At 37.7% G+C, this 18,024-nt stretch overlaps 1 protein-coding gene across 7 annotated transcripts in view; it reads right to left on the reverse strand.

Annotated features, from left to right (window-relative positions):
• Positions 1 to 18,024, reverse strand: part of OSBPL6 (oxysterol binding protein like 6) — a 116,067-nt gene that overhangs the window by 17,330 nt on the left and 80,713 nt on the right. For 3 of the 7 annotated variants that reach the window (XM_052793497.1, XM_052793498.1, XM_052793499.1), the window contains 8 exons: positions 14,488 to 14,562; positions 10,282 to 10,447; positions 9,186 to 9,316; positions 6,968 to 7,075; positions 4,453 to 4,590; positions 2,998 to 3,085; positions 2,566 to 2,819; positions 163 to 300 (listed from right to left, as the gene is read on the reverse strand). In XM_052793497.1, the coding sequence (XP_052649457.1) occupies positions 163 to 300; positions 2,566 to 2,819; positions 2,998 to 3,085; positions 4,453 to 4,590; positions 6,968 to 7,075; positions 9,186 to 9,316; positions 10,282 to 10,447; positions 14,488 to 14,562 (1,098 nt within the window). The remainder of the gene's footprint in view (positions 1 to 162; positions 301 to 2,565; positions 2,820 to 2,997; positions 3,086 to 4,452; positions 4,591 to 6,967; positions 7,076 to 9,185; positions 9,317 to 10,281; positions 10,448 to 14,487; positions 14,563 to 18,024) is intronic. The other 4 variants (XM_052793502.1, XM_052793500.1, XM_052793501.1 and 1 more) reach the window with 3 other exon arrangements.

Genomic DNA, 18,024 nt, shown 5'->3' on the forward strand with positions numbered 1-18,024 from the left:
TACCTTCTAGCATTTAACAAAGTTCATTCATACTAACAACCTTTCCATACTATTAAGAGAGCAAACCATTCTAACTAGAAAGAAAAAACAAGATTACTCTATAAAACAAAGAAACCAAAAGCTAAATCTAAACAGGAGTGTCTATCTAGAAACAAGCTTTACCTGCTCTGAGAAAAATCGAAATCCTTTGTCTTCTCTAATACATTCATAAGTTTCACCAAGCACTGGGTTAAATGGCTTGCTTCCTGCTCTAAAGTATGTAGAGGCATAGCCTGATGCTGCAAAAGCAGCTATGAGAACCTGTGAAAATATAGACAAGAACGTAAGCGAGTATAGGCAGAGATTCTTGTGTATCACTACGTGGCATCCCACGACTCACTCCAGTCAGAGTGAAATCTGGATTAATGAAGCATGCCTGAGAGTGAAGCCATACATCCCAGCCAGAACCAGTATAAACTGTATTTCTTTTGTTGATATAATTTGTTTTTCTTCATGGCCTCAGTCAGTCTCTTTCAACAGTCCCCTAAAAATAACAATCATCTGCACAAGATACTGTTCTTCTACCTTTGACCAGGCTTATCAATAATGATCTAAAACACAGACCCAGCTCTAGTCTATGCTCCTTGTGAATAAATATTATATGATAACTTCTAATGACAAGATCACATACCATTTTCCTATTGGAACTATTTTATTTAGTGCCAAACATAAACAGCTCTCACTTAAGATGTCCTTAATGCAGAGTTATCTCAGGATCTTCCATGCATGTGCGGCCTTATCAGCCCCCTTGTCTACATGTACAACCAAAATTTAGTAATCTCTAAACCAGGCCTAGCTGGGAGTAATAAACTAAGTGACATGCCACAGTAATTTAGATTACAGCTCCCTTCAGCAGAATTAAAAAAAAAAAAATCACAACAGGCACTCAGAAGTCGAAACAAAACTTCAGAAAAGCAATACGGGGATAAAAACCACTCAGCTATGCATTATCTGCTAACAGTGGGGTGAACCTTAACCAGGTCCCCGTTGCCTCACGCTAGCAAGGACATAACACTCATGTGAGCTTTTACATGCTTTGTTTTCATCCCACTGTGTAATGAGTGCTCCATTCTCTATTCATTTCATATTATTCATAAATACAGCATCAACAGAATTAATGCTCTTTTCATGGGCTTTTCTTCAACAGTAAAAACCTTCATTCTTCCAAAACCTTTTTCATGAATTTAACTATAATACACTACAGAGAAATGAGAGGGTTTACTATCCTTATGGTATATAGAGCAATGAGAAGAAAAAAGTTTCCACTACTTTTGGATGCTTATTTAAGATAGCAAAGTCCTGATTTTTCAAAGAACAGCGAAGAAGCAGGTAACATATTCACAGTACTGCTACCACTGATGCTTTGGGTATTCAGGACTTTTGCCAAGCAGGCCCACGTGCCTTGGCCTGGGTGTGCACTTTCCATTTTTAAGGTGCTCGTTAAAAGTTTGGCTTGTATCCTCAGTATTGCACTAGGCATCTGTAGCAGAGAAGGGGATTGAATCCGTGTTTCCGAAGAAGCTTTCGGTTGCACCATGGCTTTTCCTTCCTGAACTCTCCTGACTCCTTCAATACTCACCTTCCAAGCTTTTCAACAAAAGAGGCAGAGTCCTACAGGCAAACAGCCTGCTTTACTCAGTACAACCCTGCCCAGTCCTTACAGGATCTCCCTTTTGTGAGGGACATAAGGAGTCTTGTAGGAAAACAGCATGCAAAGACAAATAATTCAACCCCCTATAATAAGACAGGTCCAACTTCTTCAGTGGCAAGGAAAACATACCAATGTTTAGGACCCCTCGCTCTCCTGCAGGCCACATGAACGTGGCAGTTCATGCACCTGAGCGTGTGGCTATATGACAGCCACAGGCAACCTCTCTTCTCCCAGTTCTCCACAGTGCTGTCAACCCGTACTAGGGAACAGTAGATATGTTCTTCAACAACACTGCCAACTTTCCCTAACAGCCTTTCCCTGTTTCTTCTGAAGAAAAGGAGACATGACAGATCAAAGCACCCTGAGTCCTGAACACAGGCTGTTGGCTGTCAGTTAAAAAAACAAGACATACTTACAGGGCAGTTGAAGTCAGGCTGCCCAGGCAAACCATTCTGGTGGTTTGGAACTTCTCTATTAGAAATTGCCTAGGATGACATCTTATTGACATCTACATTGATCATAAGCCAGCCACAGACTTGATTAGCTCTTGGAGGCTACTGGACTTGATCACTGAAAGCCAGGAAAGGATGCTGCAGGATTAGAAACTGCCAATGCCTACATATATGGTCCTAGAGAGTGAGATCAGTGTTCACATCAATGAGTCACAATTGCACGACTTGGTTTAAAGTCACGAAAAGCCCCTCAGCCGTGTTCAGATCAAACCTACCACCTCTAATTGTTCATAGCATTCATTTGACCCAGCAGGGAGGTCTGTTGTCTGTGAACAGGAAGAGCAAGAGAGGACCCTGCACAGACCTCCACTCAACAGCTCCTTTTTAATACAGACATAAGAAGTGCTACACTAGATTTATTACCATGCGTTCATAAGGATCATCTGTTTCAGCAGCCTTGTCCAAGAGTTCACTGTATTCCAGCTCTTCACAAAGATGTTGTAAGGTATTCAGAGGTTCATTTAGCTCAACTGGCATGGATACTTTGGAAAGATCTTTGCCAATGTTATTTCTCAAAATATTCCACAGATTGATGTTACTGGTGTCAGGGCTGGGAGCTGGGAGACAAGTTCTCCGTCCATTCCTGAATGCACCTCCTGTTAGCTCACCATTAAGAACTGGGAAGGGAAAAAAATATTATCATAAGAAAGCACTAGATTAAGAAAAACAGACCACTGGAACAAGCAAGCCCAACTTCACTGATTTCAGCTGAGTTGGTCTTGTACAGACATGCAGTAAATCTGGTACACGAACAAAACCAAAATAATTTTCCAAAGTTTAAAAATAACAGTATACTTTGCCGAGAAATGTTGTCTGCAACACTGGTGTTGTCCTCAGATATATTATCACTCACATCACTGATATAAGATTCATCATCAGAAGCCTAAAACATAAATAAAATATCACCTAAGTCAAATACATACAAAATATACCAACAAATTAGACAAAAATAATTGAAACACAAATATTCGAAGAAATCATCTCTACTCAATTAGAGCTTTCAACTAAATCAACTGGATGTTTCAATCAGCCCATACTGCCAATGCACTAAAAGTGTCAAAACAAATGCTATGCTCTCCTTATGTTTCTGAATTCCTTAATATGAAGCCAAATACAGGCATTAAATTTGCAAAAGGGTGACCTCAAATGAGACCAGAGATGAACAAAAAATGGACAATGTAATGCACTGGGGATGGGAGGTGAGAAGAGACAGACAGATTTGTGCTCTTTATAAAGAGCTAAACAATAAAACCAGCTTGTGTTTCAGCAAAAAATTATATAAACATCGACCTATCATTTTGCAAAACAAGAACTACATCAGTGTCTTAACAAAAATATTTTTTTTCAGAAATATTACTTTCAAAATATTTTACCATATTTACTGATAACAGAGTATTTATTATAAGGCCTATACCATTTGGGGGTGACTTTGTAAAGTTTGCATTTTGTTTATACCAGACACACTGATTTTCCATGCTGATATAGACAATCCAGACTACTGAGATAACATGTACTTTATACCTGCCAGAAGCAATAAGATAAGGAACCAATCCATTCTTTAGATGAACAACTCTAGCCGTGGTTGTGCCAACTCGTGGCACATGAGCAACCCTTGTCAAAAAGAAAATATGGTGCAACACTCTTATTTCCTCTTACAGAAGAGTTGTGGTAGAGCACAGCACTACTGTGGCTTTATAAAAAGGTATTTTAAAAAAATAAATGAATTTTAAAAATTGAAGAATTTATTCAGGATAGCACGGGAAAGCTGTGGACAGCAGCATGATTCAGGAGCCTGAACTGTATCTGATGGCTTCAACTTTGAGCCTGAGTGAGCCAATTTTTCAGGCTTTTGTCTACTTCTCTGATTATAGAGAATAACTTTACATGTATACTAGAGGACTTTTTTTTTAAATAATATTTTAAAATCTGTATTAGTTGACTGCATAGTCAGACATAATTGCTCCTGTCTATGTCATCCTTACCTGAAACTGTCATAGTCTAGCAAGGACAGATACTGAACATAAGCTACTGATACAAACAACATTCAACTCAGTTTTACACTTCAGGGAACTTCTGCACTCCATCACAAGTGAGTCTCAGGTTCATTTATCTACACCTTACACATTCTGATACCTTTTTATTCTAAGTATCATTATTAAAAAACAAAACAAAACAAAAAAAACATTCACTAGTGGTAGCAATACCTAAATCTGTCCAACAGCAAAGCTGCAGCATGCTGTCATAGCCTACCTCGTTTTCTGACGAGCTGGCAGATAGAAGCACTTCCTGTGCATCAAAGAACTCTGAAACGGATTCAGACATAGAGAGCCTGCTCTCATTAGAAACTTGCTGAGAGAGTGGCAAACTGACATGAATTTGTTCACCCGTCTGTAAATAAAGCACAGAAAAATAAAAGTATTATTTCTAATATAAAAGACATATGCATAGAAGGGGTAAATCACCTGAATAATTTTTCTATGCCAGATATAAGCACAGGTAGTAAAGACAGCATTTTAGTAGGGCTTTGTGTGTACCTAACAGATGAGACTTTGACAAATTACAAAATGAAGTGCATTTTGAGCAGTGAGATACATGTCTTCAAGGCCTGCTCAGCATCAACTGCTAAGTTTTAGCAGCACGAATAATCACAGATCTAGTTCTGTATCCAGAGGAATGATTTTGTGGACAATAGCTGGATTGTGTCAGACAAATTCAGCCATGAAATTCAGATGAAAAGACACCAGGTCATAACAAATTACATCACTGGGAGCTAGCTTTGATACAACCAAAACTCAAATATAAAGCTTTATAAGGTCAGGGAGTTATAGGTTACTTTCAAAATAAATGCGCTTGTGAACCAGTTTAGCAACAAATGTTTGAAATGTCTGAATATTCAGGAGGATGGCTATAATATATATTTATGTGCTTTGATTCCGTGTTTGTACTTCAAAACTCATTTGAATGATGCCATTAACACTGACTCAATACTACTAAAGTGAATGAACTGTCTATGGTTTATTATAAAGAGAATTTAACAGCAAAGGCAAGGGTTCAAAACTGTGTTATGTGTATATCAGTAGGGGGGCAAGCTAATTTAAATAGTGGAACATATATTCCTCTTCCTGCTACTGATGGGAGGAACACCAGGTTTCAACGTGTTACCCTACAGACTGTCATTTTAAGAAGGGAGGAAAACAAGATTCTTTCCCTGTACCATTCCACCACAGGAGCTGCTGCTGTGGAGGGAAACAGGCTTCTGACTTAATCCCTTAATTTATATAGCATGTTGCTTCTGGGAGATAATGCAGATGAAACTACCAAAGCCCTTCTAAACACAGTTAACTCTTCAGATTGCAACTCCATCCCCATTAACCTTACTACAGAAGTCCTGCAAATGGTTTTGTTGGCATCTTAATCCTGTACAATCATTCTATATAGTTGCCTCAAAATGCACTAACCAAAAAAAAAAAAAAAATCAATCATAAACAAACCAAGAGGTCAAAACCCATTCCTTTTTCACTGGGGCTTATAAGCTTGTAGATGGTTTATGATGTTTGATGAATTGTAATGGAAACAGAAGCTCATTTCACTGTTATCTTTACAAGAAGTGATTGAAATTTTAAGTTTTTGTATTAACTAGAGGAACTTGGAAAAATACACATGCCCCTACCTGAAAAAGATGCTCACACAGGCATTATCTACACACTGCAAGATTATACATATAAAGCAATCAAGAGGAGTGAATGAGAGATCTGGGAACTTTGAAAAACTTCTTCAGTCAGACACACTTGCACCAAGATAATGATGTACATATGGAAAAGAAACAGCTAACCAAGAAAAAACACAAAATAGAAAAGATGGTCATTGCTCAGAACTTCACTGCAGATTGCTGTGCTGTGGCACCACTTCACCTCTATCTTCTGTTGCTAGTCTCCAACATGCTGGACTCTTGGAAAAATTGTTTGGACGTTTTCAAAAAGCAAATAAACAAAAGTAATTGGAAACATTTTTTCACCTTCCTTTCTTGTTGGAAGGAAAAATTAGGACACAAAAGTATGTTAATTGAAATGCCATGTGCATAGAAAAAAATGAGTGGCAATGACAAATGAAAAATATTTTGGTAAAATGCAAGCCGAATGGCTGTCAAAGTGACCACATTAATTGTAACATATTACAGCTCGCAAATTCAGATTTGTTCTTCTCATGATGGAAGCTGACTTGTTACTAACACAAATGTCCAGTAATCTGTTGACTGAGGAAAGCAAAACAAGGAAGACTAGATGTTGCAAACATGGTATTAATATGTAGTGCTTGGTTCATAGACTGAACCTTTTGATTTCAGCAGTGCCACTCAAGATATTAAACATCAGGCCATTTAAGCACTTGCAGGATCAGGCCATTAAATACTGAACTGTTCTGTTGATTTGGCAAGAAACTAAGATAGAGAATTGGTTAGCTACTGTGTGTTACATTCAAATACAGTAAAACCTCACTAATTCCCACAGCCAACAATTAATATTCCAAAACTGGAGTCCTTCCCTGTTTCTCTGCAGAGACCAAACTGAGCTCTTTCATGAGATCTGACATATGCAAAATAAAAGACTGAAGTTTTATTTTATGTAAGGAAAAATATAATCTGACTTTTTCTACAAATGAACATTTGCCAATCTGAAAAATTCTGTAATTTGCCAGATGCATTTCAGCTATTAGTGAGAATTAGCAAGGTTTGATTGTACTCTAAATCCATTAAAGGCCAAAGTCTTACCTCATCAGGACTAGGGATAATATTTACACTGACAACCTGATCACAAATAACAGATTCTGAATGTATTCTGTTCAAGCGACTCCTTAGTTCAGCATTCTGGTTGAGAGCCTTAAAATAAAAATTGCACATTTCATTTAAAATTAAAAAGTAAGTGTTAAACAGCAAAAAAAAAAAAAAAAAAAAAAAAGAAAGAAAAAAAATGTAGCTTCTTCCCAGCAATTTCCTAAGAAATCACAGAACCTCCCTTCTTCCATTTTTATAGAGATACCTATTTTGAGATCCTCTCTAAAATGATTTAATCTTTTGGCTGGTTTGCCTTCAGTGATTTTCAGGGGGCAGGGGGTACAGATATTCTCCCACAACATAACAGTGGCATTCTATCATAATTCTTCAGATAGCTCTTTGGCAGGTATACTGGTGGGTACATTACGGAAATGGGGAGTGAATGCAGCAAGAAAGAATGAAACTGCAGAACAACAAATGGGAACTACCCACAAAATGCCCAAAGAGGCAATTCTTGGTTTACAATTATACAGCCCTTTCTGAACCAAGGTTATCAGCACTTAGAGCCTGCAAAAGGAAATTGCTTCCTTTCCTGCAAAACCAACATAATTGCTAGTATCATTGGGTGTTTGCCCATCTGATCAATTTGATATATTTGCATATGTGTACTCATTTCAAACTACTGATCCACTAGAGTGGTATCTGCTGATTTTTCTCCTTTTTTAAAGCCCAACCTAGATGATAAATTTGGGTGCATATATACATATTGTCTGTTATCTAGAAAGACTCATGTGCAAGATTCTGAAATCCAGAAAAAGTGTAATATGTTATATACCTAGAACATGAACTGACTTAACCCTAATATATCCCCATTACTGAGGGATATGGAAAGGAACAAGACAGACACACTGTTTTAGTAGAAAATGACTGTTACAACGGAGTAAGAATCTTCTTCTGCCTCCCCCTAGTGTAGACTCAGGAATAGATTGCATGAATGTACCAAAACAAAGTAGGACCAAAGTAAAATAGGTTAGCTTAAACTGTCACAAAACAGTTTGAGTGACCCCATTTTACTTTGTTCTTAAACAGTCTGGGCATGTTCGCAGTTGCCATCTACCAGGAAGGGAAGGTGACAACTAACAGCAGGCTGGCAGTAGCTTCTTAAATTGCTCAAACCTGGTCATGAGACTGGTTGAACCCAACTGTCTCACTAAGGTCAAATTTCCACTTATTCCCCATTGAGACTATGAACTAATGTGTGACAGTGACTTTTAGACTGACACTGGAGGCTAGGAACAGGAAGAAAACATGATCACCTATTTCATACAACTTGCTAATAAGTCTCCACAAGTCTTAGTTAAATTTGTATCAATAACCAGAAATGGTTACCCTTACTCTTGCCCTTAACCTTTCTTTATTACAACACACAGTAATCAATCTGCGTAACACAATATGCATCTCTATCTATAGAAACATGCATCAATTTTAATCTCATAGCAAAAACCTCCAACCCAATAATAACAACAGTGTATGAAATTATATACACATTTGGGTGAAGTTCTGTTTGCCTTTAAACCTCTGCTGACATTTCTTGCAGATGCAGTACTCCACACCAATCCGTTCTTCAGAGTAAAAGTTTTTATGTTTCCTTGACAATGAATTAAAAAATTTGAGTTATTTTGCAACCTGAGGACTTACTGTCACTTTACTTGTTTTTCCCCACTAAGGTCAGTGACAATTTTTCCTTTGGCTTAAGTGGGAGAGATTCTGGACAGTAACAGGTGTGTAGCTGAAAATCCAATTTACCCATAATTGTCCTGTAACCCATGATTCCTTTTGCAGTTAGAGACATGGACATATAAAACAAATCTGAAAATATACAGTAAAAATTTAAAACTTAATCAAGAAAACAAGAATATCTCCTTGGCTGTGCTGGAAACAGCTCCAGGAAAGATATCTAGCATTTGTATAGAAACATTTGATCCTTTTTCTTTACTTCGGAAAACCATAACAGATACATGCTTACACAAACAAATGATATCCTTCACCTCCACATGCATTTAGGTTAGACCTATGTCATAACAGAACATATGTTGTAGTTCTGTCATGAACTTGGCTTTTTCTTGGCTCCTTCTACCTCAGGAAATATCCAAAATATAAAAGACACAGCGCATCTGGCAAGCTAGATGTGCTTGAAATCAAATCAAGAACATACCTGTGAGAGGGACTGTCTGAGGTGTGCTATTTGAGCATTGTGGCCTGTAAGATCCTGCTCTGAAACAATCTGCTTAAGCTTCTCCTTCTCTATAGCTATGCTGTTAAAGGCAGACTTCAAAAGAGAATGTACTAAGCAAAAAGAAAAAAGAAAACAAGTGTTTTCTCAGTTACAGAACTGCACATTGACATCTATTACAATATTTCAGCAATAAAGACAGAGACTGAGATTTCCATCCCACAGTTACGGAAATTTGAAATAAGGATCTGAACTTCAAGTGATCCATGCCCAAATAAGTACAAACACTTACAGCTTGAGGTTGTAATGTGCATACTGTATGTTCATACATATGTCATCTGAGCATATTCTTGGTGCTGAACATATAGACAGATGCATGTTTGGAAAACCTGTGCCCAGTGTGTGTTCTTTTCTTTCTGGTTTTTTATTTTTCTCTTCAGAGTAACAAAAAATCAGTTCTGCTAAGACTTAATATTGCACTAATAAAGAGGATTACTTGGTCTTTAAACAGGTTTTTGACATTTTTTAAGATATCAGTCTCATGTTTTTCCTGTTTGCTATATAACACATAGCGAACTGATAACAGACCCTTTTTAAAAATGGTATTTTTGAGTCTGTAGGACCATTCATTTATTGGCAATAAAATGGCATTTCTAAAGTACATTCTAGTAATAAGCTCTTCTGTTGTTTCCACTGATGTAGAAAACATTGCACAAAAATGAACTGCACATTATATGTAGCAGTGACATTCTGATTCATGTCTGGGGAGAGATAAACCATTTTATTGAGAAACAATATGTTTGCAAATTCAGTCACGTATTTACAAGATGCAGAAGTAGTTCAGAAGACTTCTAAAAAAAATTTCTTATCAGACAGTTTACCTATCTCTAGATTCATGAAATCCGTGGAAAATGTAAGAAGGATAATACATGTCATCTTTATGTAAGCCCCTGACCAGCTAAAATTTTTTATACAGTATCATCTAAGCAGACAGACGCCCTGGCCATAACTAAGTGAAGGCAATAAAGAAACACAACAGAGAAGCGCAATAAAGGAAGGGCTTGACATCGCCAGTTACCTTTTTGTGCCATCAGGCAGAATTCTTCTTGAAGCTTCATGTACTCAGTAGAGCACTCCAGAGGGTCCGTTACATGGCTTGGGGGAGTCTGAAACTCAATGTCTGCGCAAAGGTTGGGATTAGATGAATGCAGTCGAACGGGTGACATTGTAGCACTGAAAGGGACCTACAGAGAGAAACAGTGAAGAAATACTGTATAAGGTGCAACCAACCTTTGGACTCTGTTGAAGCAAAATACAAATTTCTTCTGAAAACAAAAGATTTGGTTCACAATGTGAAGAACATGGTAAAAGTGAACACGTAATTTTTTACTTTCCTAAATCTCAGCACAGCTGATGCAGAATTCTCTTTTGAGATTTTTCACTGAAACAGACAAAAGGCAGCCTAAATACATAGCTAACAGCTAATGATGGAGCATTTAAATTCTAACATTTACAAAAGTGGACCATTTCATAATGCTTAAAAGATGACTGGAAAATTAAACCATGACACATACTGCTTTATATTTGGACATTTGAGAGTACATGTAGTATGACTGTTGCTACAATACCAACATTTGAAGTATGCAAGTTCCTCCACAGATCTAGAAATAAAATATATTATTATCAAATACAGCATTGAAGTTTTTCAAAACTACTGGTAAATCTTGAGTTAAAACTCAGTGTACGGGCAACTATGAAGAGGGAAAAAGCATATAGTCTTTCTATAGTCTTACTAACTAAACAAATAAACAACCACCCCCCCAAAAAATCAAAACTGCACCTGATTTTCATTTACTGTAATACTTTTCAGGTAATAAAAACATATATGCAAATCTTTATAAATTATATACACATCATGTGTATAGAACAGTTACCTACTTGCCACATATACAGCGTATGGCTGCCACTGTTATATATGTGAAGTGCGTGTCTGTGAGTGTATGTTGTATTTTATTTTAATTTTACCATTTAAACACATTTGTATAAAATCAGGCCAAGAACCTAATTTTCAAATTTAAATGCAAAGGAAAGGCATGCAGAACTACATTTTGTTACTTAAATATTAAGCACTGTTAAACACATTGAACACATTAAATCTAATTTATTACATTACATTGATCAAATGTATAAATCAAGAATTTTCACACTGCAGCCCAATGTTAATTATTCAAATATGAAAAATGGGTCCAAAATATAAAATGTGTCTTCTGAGGCATGATAAAGAGCAGCAGATAACATAAAAAGTCATATTACTAAGAATTTTTATCAACAGATAAGTTCTATACTACCGTCAATATTTGAAATTGGTACCTTGTTATTTGATTAGATCAGCGAATAGTTTTATCAATACCTTCCTGTAAAAGTTGCCATCAATATATGTTTTAGGTTTCTGATTCACCAATGAAATCCTCAAAATCCTGTTGGATCTATTCATCATATCTCATTCCACTCATGAGCATAATCTGCAAAATACCAACTTCCATCCTGTTCTTCCTCAATTTCCAGATACATATTGCACATAAAATAATAGCTCTATGGCACCTATCCAGTATAAACTTTATTCTTTCATGTATTTTGATTTCCAGCTATATCAACAAAGTAGGCATTTTTATTGGACCTCATTTCTACCTCATATCAAGGGGACTTCATTAACAGGAGATGTAGAATAAATTCCTTCATTCGTACTGGATATTTACCCCGTTATCTTCTTCGCGAGAACCAGACTGCCTCTCTCAACAGCCCAACAAAACTAAGTTAATTGACTAATGTGACTAAATGTAAGTTCATTTCAGGTTTCCTTTACAAAACCTTTTCAAGTCTTAAATCGGAGAGCATGTTCCCAGAATTTTCTGACTGGGAGCACCACAAAGGTTCAATTGCTCCAGGTGGCTCCCAGAGGGCAGAGGAGGTAGCTGCATGATAGCTGTGTGTGTGGGGAGCACATACCCAACCCTAAGGCCCATGCAGAAGGCAGGAAAGAAAGCTGATCCCGGCTATAATGCAGGATCTTGAGGGAGAGTCCCCGCAGCCCCAAGTGCCTGTGGTGATGGGGCAGGTTGCCCCAGCCCCACATAGACTGGCAGAGCTGCAGGCAGGCTGCCCACACGTGCTGGGGGCTTTTTAGTCACTTTGTGATGAACCTAGCTGAAGAGATCTGCTTTAGATCCATCATTTCTGCCTCATACCTCAGCTGGCCAGGCTGAAAAACAATGTTTCTGCAGTGAGGTTTATTGGAAAAATAACATTTCAAGGTGTGTCCTAGAAACAGCATTTACATGTTCTACAAATACTGTCATACTGCTTGCAAGAAATACACATTCACAACAGAGACAACTAGGTGCTTTGCCGACTGCTTTAAATACAAGAAACAAAAATACCAAACTGTTAACTGACATGAACTCTCCTCATACGCATCTTTTAGAAAAGTTTCCAAGATACTTCCCACAACAGGTGAAAAAATCCACATCGAACAAACTCTTTCATTCTCTTGAATAGGCAACAGTCCAAGAAACACTGCCAACATACTTCTCTTCCACCTTTTTCCTTTCACTCCTGTGCTTTCTCTCTATATCCATGGTGACTTGATTCTGACTTTATTACTCATCTTTTTTTGGTTGTTTTTGTTGTTGTTGTTGTTTTGGAGGATTTTTTAAAAATATTTAGCTTCTTGATGCATCACTCTGGTTTCCTCCATACACACACTCTGCCAGACACAACCTCAGATGTACCTTGTCCTGACTTTCTGCTTTACACCAGGGACATAACACACACTCATCCATCACCTTCTTCAGAACTACTTGTTCACGGAGGAACTGACTGTTCCTGGTACAGCGGGTTGTAAGGAAAACCTCCTCTTTCTGCCATGCATTTAACTGATGCAATTCTGTATCCTTCAGTCTATACACACAGCTCCACTGTCTGGGAGAGACAAGCACTTTGCTACATCAGCCAGTAAGACCGGGCCATTGCCATGACCACTGCAACAGCTGCAGAGTCATTTTGGTGCCTCTCATTTTCCTTCCTCCTGCGCTTCTTCCAGCTCCTGCAAGACCTCCCTCAACAGGTCTTCACTTCAGCTGCAGGTAACAACTCAGAAATTCCCTGGACTCCTACTGCCTTGCAATCTAAGTCCAGCTGTGTTTCCTCCACTTAAGCACTCCTTGGTACAGCTCTTGCCAATGTTGTTTAACTACTACTGAACCTACTGGTTAGAGCGTCCCACTGACGCTACTCAGCCACATAAACTGCAAAGCAGGTTGATTTCTCTGCTAGGCAGGCAGACCGATGAGGTTGGAATATCAGTCAATTATTTAGCACAGCATTCAGCATCAACTGATTATGGGGGATTAAATTTAGATGAGTTAATTTGGGAACCAGAGGAACACTGATTTCTCTCATGCTTTTTAGGAGGGCCTAACAGTAACAGGCCTGAGTTTTGTGGTTCAGGTAGCAGGAGCTCAAGGTATTCAGGCTTAAGCAGAAGCTATGTCTGATGTAAGGGATTTTAGCCATGGGCTGGAGCAGCAGACCCTGGAACACTTTAGTCTGGTGAAGACATTCACTGCTTGGGCTAGGTAAGGGGTATGGATTTAAAGTTCACTTCAATCTTTGGCTGCACAGAGTCTTCCCTACCTGCTTTCATAGCTCCAGATTTTGTGTCAAAGACTTAGAGAATTAGTAAAACTAAATACAGACACTAGAGGTAGTAATATGACTTTTTGGGATTATGGAATGTAAACAGAAAGTGTCTCAAATGAAAAGGCTAACCTTATGCTACTTCAAAAAAAAAAAAAAAAGAAAAAGAAAAAAAAAACCAGGAAATTTTATAATTCCGTGCTTGTTTGTAACAAATCTCCTTGGTTCTGCTGTCTTGCTATAGACTGTCATGAGAATCTTTTAACAGAATTTCATCATTCCTTTCCATTTTGTATAGTATATAGCAGAATATGTCAAAGACATGTCCAAATAGTGCAGGGCCTAAGTCTAACCATCACTTGCACTTGCATAAAGGAGGAGGGACATGTACCATGTAAACAAGCTCAGATCCACATTTATGGAATTCATTGGTGTCAGGCCTGACCACTTCTAAGGAACTCAGCTGAAAGTGGGTAGCATGGACACCTCCAAAAAGTGCAAGAAACATTTTCATAAGCTTATTACACATTCAAGTTGTTACACAGCTTCCCATCTTCAGAGCTATCGCTTGATTTTTAAATCCACTCACTGTTGTAGCCACTGCAGCTGCCAGTCTCTGCCGGCGTCGTGTTGTGCTGAACTGGCCCTTCGGTGCCGGCCCTTCCTGACAGTGAATGCAAGAAGAGAAGGAAGTAGAAAAAGAGAAGGGAAAGGGTGATGGGACACAGGAAGATGAAAGGTGATCAGAAAAGGGAGAGGGAAAGTCTTTAAGTGGATTTCAATTTTGTTAACTCTTATGGCCTACACATTCTGAGGACATATCACATGTTTTCAGTTGTGTATGCCAGAGACATAAAAAAGCTAGATACTTCACTAAAATTATCTCCAGATGAGTTGGACTGCAGTGCACTTACTAAGACTACCAAAAAAAAAAAAAAAAAATTCTATTAGCATTGCCATAAGGCAATTATGGCGTAAGAAAACAAAAAGGATGCTATGGCATGGCAGAAAACACAAAAACCAAACTCCTTCTGGGGGTCACTTGACCATCTAGAAGATGAATTCTGAAAGACATCACTTTGCATTAGTGGAAGCACATGAACTGTGGTCATTGAAGATGCATGCATCTCAATGGTAAAACTTTTCAGTGTGTATGTTACAGTGAGCTTGCTTATGTAAACATTCCCATGCACAGCTCTAGCATTTCCGTGTCCATCCTTGAGCCTATTTGTGCATTTTCTCCACACACCACTTTTTTGAGTTCCAACTACTTCTCCTGTACATTACTGAAGGCTTGGCTTCCAAAGCAATGCAAAAACTCGAATAAAGCAACACAGATGAAAACTAAGTATTCCAACAACTACTTCCTTTTCTGCATGCCTAACTTGTGCCATCATCCTGCTTAATTACACTTTTATTTTACTTTTAAGAAAATTCATCATGGTACATTAAAGTCAAGCAAGTAATTGTCTAATGCAGAGGAGCTCCACACCTATCATGACGTCCTTCTATTTAATGTCTAATCAAAATGTCATTATTTTGAAGCCATTTTAAGATTTTAGAAGACTAGAAAATCCACCTTTCTGCTTTTAGAAAACAATTTTCAAACCCTTTACATTTTTCTTCCCCTGTATCTTCACCAATAGCCACTTCAGTATTTTTAAATCTGTATACTTTTTCTGAAAGCAGCCTGGGCACCACATAAATAACAATGGTGTAGATTGGATACATGGACACCATGCTGAAGAACAGGATGTTGTAGTGCAATATTAGATGAAGTGTCTTGCTCCTGTAACATTCCTGCTAGTAGGGGTTGCTGCATCTGAGAATGACGGTACCCTCCACCTTCTGGCCGATACTAGTCGCAGTGTTACTGACAATGGAAGGATTGTCTAATGATCACAGAAAGAGAAGCCTTGCTTTGTAATATTTTGTAAAATTCTCAAATTAAAAAACATGTACATAACCTCTAAAATATAGAGTACAAACTTTGTTAAAGCAGAGAACGCATCATATGCATAATGTAAACCTCTTTGTGCTCTGCAGCAGTATGTCTATCCTGTGAATAGGAGTTTGGAAGAATATTCTTGTTTAACTAATAGGGACCTAAATAAATATATATATGTACAGAGAAAGAGACATGCACAAATATATATTTGGCTGCCAGATTATGAATGCAGGTATGCATTATTAAAATGGGAACAATGAGCTCTGCAGAACCACACACTCGCCTCAACACAAGAGAAAGTGAGGTCATAATCTGAGTTATGATATAAAGAAATACTGATTTAAGGGAAAAGGTAATAAGCCAGTCTTTGGGTCTGGTTTCATTTCTGAGCTGAAAGCCTCAGTAGAGCAAGCAGCCTTTTCAGGTTGCTCCATACTATATAGTTCTCTATTAAACTACTTTCCCTGGAAAACAAAACAAAACAAAACAAAACAAAAAAACAAACAAAAAACAGTCTTGGAATTTCACAGCTCTGAGCTTTTGAGGGAAATTAAATTGTTAGTTCATTTTATTGCTTTTCAGTAATATTTTTCTTCTTCTTTTGAAGATCTTTAGATCGTCATGAGAATGACAAATCGGTCTTTTACCCAAAGGGAAAAAAACCAAGCAAACCCTCAGTTTTTGTACAAAAGCACCATTTGTAAAATGAATGAATACAGGTCAACTAACCTGTTGTTGGGAGCCATTTTCATAAGACTTTAAATACACTTTAAAAACAAAATAAACCTCGTTCATAAAAGCAATCTTTCTTCAGAGAAGCAGTCCATGTATTACTCTTGAGTAAAGGCCTGTAAATTAAGCTGTTAATTCTAAACAATTTAGCAATACTAAACCCCCAAACCTGCAAACACATACACACATGCTATGCTCAATTTTACTTTGGGGAGTAACCCCATTCTAGTCACTAGGATTAGCTGTGTGAGCAAAGTTAACTGCATACAGAACTGGTATACCTAATAAGTAAATATGTATTTCTAAGAAACAAAGCAAGCAGCTTTTCTTACAAGAAAAAGTGTTTTAAACACATTATACACCTAGCATTCATATTCCAGAATGTGTTAGCAGGAATACAACAAAAGCTGTCTTATTAACAAAAATCTGGTAACAAGTATAATATAAAATCTGGATGGAAGAATTCTCTCCTTGCATCTTTCACAGCGGATGCTGAGCTAGCAAAAAATTACACTCTCATTCCCCATTACTCATGAACAAGACACTTGCATATACAGCGCTCTAATTTTTATGCTCCCCAGGAGGATGGCTCTCAACATCATACTATCAGAGGGTCTTTTGATGGTAGTTAATGACTGCTTATTCTAAAATAAATAGGTACAAGTACTTCAAATGGAATTAATAATGCAACTAGCTTAAAGTTAGTATGTTAGTATTAGCATTATCCCCTAAAACTAACGAGATGTACAGAGGCATGGGGAAAGAAAAAGGACAACAGAAGTTTTCTTAGTACCAAATGTCAACTATTTAATAGCAAATCATGTATAGGCACCATGAAGAAATGATCACAAATTAGATAAAGTGGTTCCCAGTAGTGGGTGCCTGGATAAAAAGTTTATAAAGAGTTGAGTAGTCTTGAAAAAATGACCTGTAAGGAAGGCCAATGAAGCTAGAAGGAATGGCTACAGAAGAACAAAATGTGACTGTAAGCTTAAGAAGCACCTAGGCATGTGAGGAAATCCACATTTTAGTGGAATGGCAACATGAGCAAATTAGGAATAACACAGTGAGGCCATCTTCCACGGATCACAGCTTTAGACCATTCACAGGACAGGACAGCCCTTGGAAGAATAAACAATGCCTTGAGCCCATCAAACTAGGCAAGGTAACGGAGCAGCCAAAAAGGAGTCTTCATCTTTCATATAATTTAGAATAATTTTATTGTTTCTGTTTCATTGCAAATTCATTTATAAATCAGTCATCAATAACTTAATGCTTTGCTCTAACAAAATAAGCTTTACATTTCCAGCATTAAGCTTGCCAGGAGTTAATGCTGACCCAGGTTAGGCAGAGTTCATTATCAACCCAGAAGTGACAGATCCATGTAGAGCAGTGCTATGCACACAAACTCTCTCAAGGGAACCTGCAAACCAACCGTATTTGAGA

This window comes from Harpia harpyja, chromosome 7 (assembly GCF_026419915.1).
Source record: "Harpia harpyja isolate bHarHar1 chromosome 7, bHarHar1 primary haplotype, whole genome shotgun sequence".
Taxonomy (NCBI): domain Eukaryota; kingdom Metazoa; phylum Chordata; class Aves; order Accipitriformes; family Accipitridae; genus Harpia; species Harpia harpyja.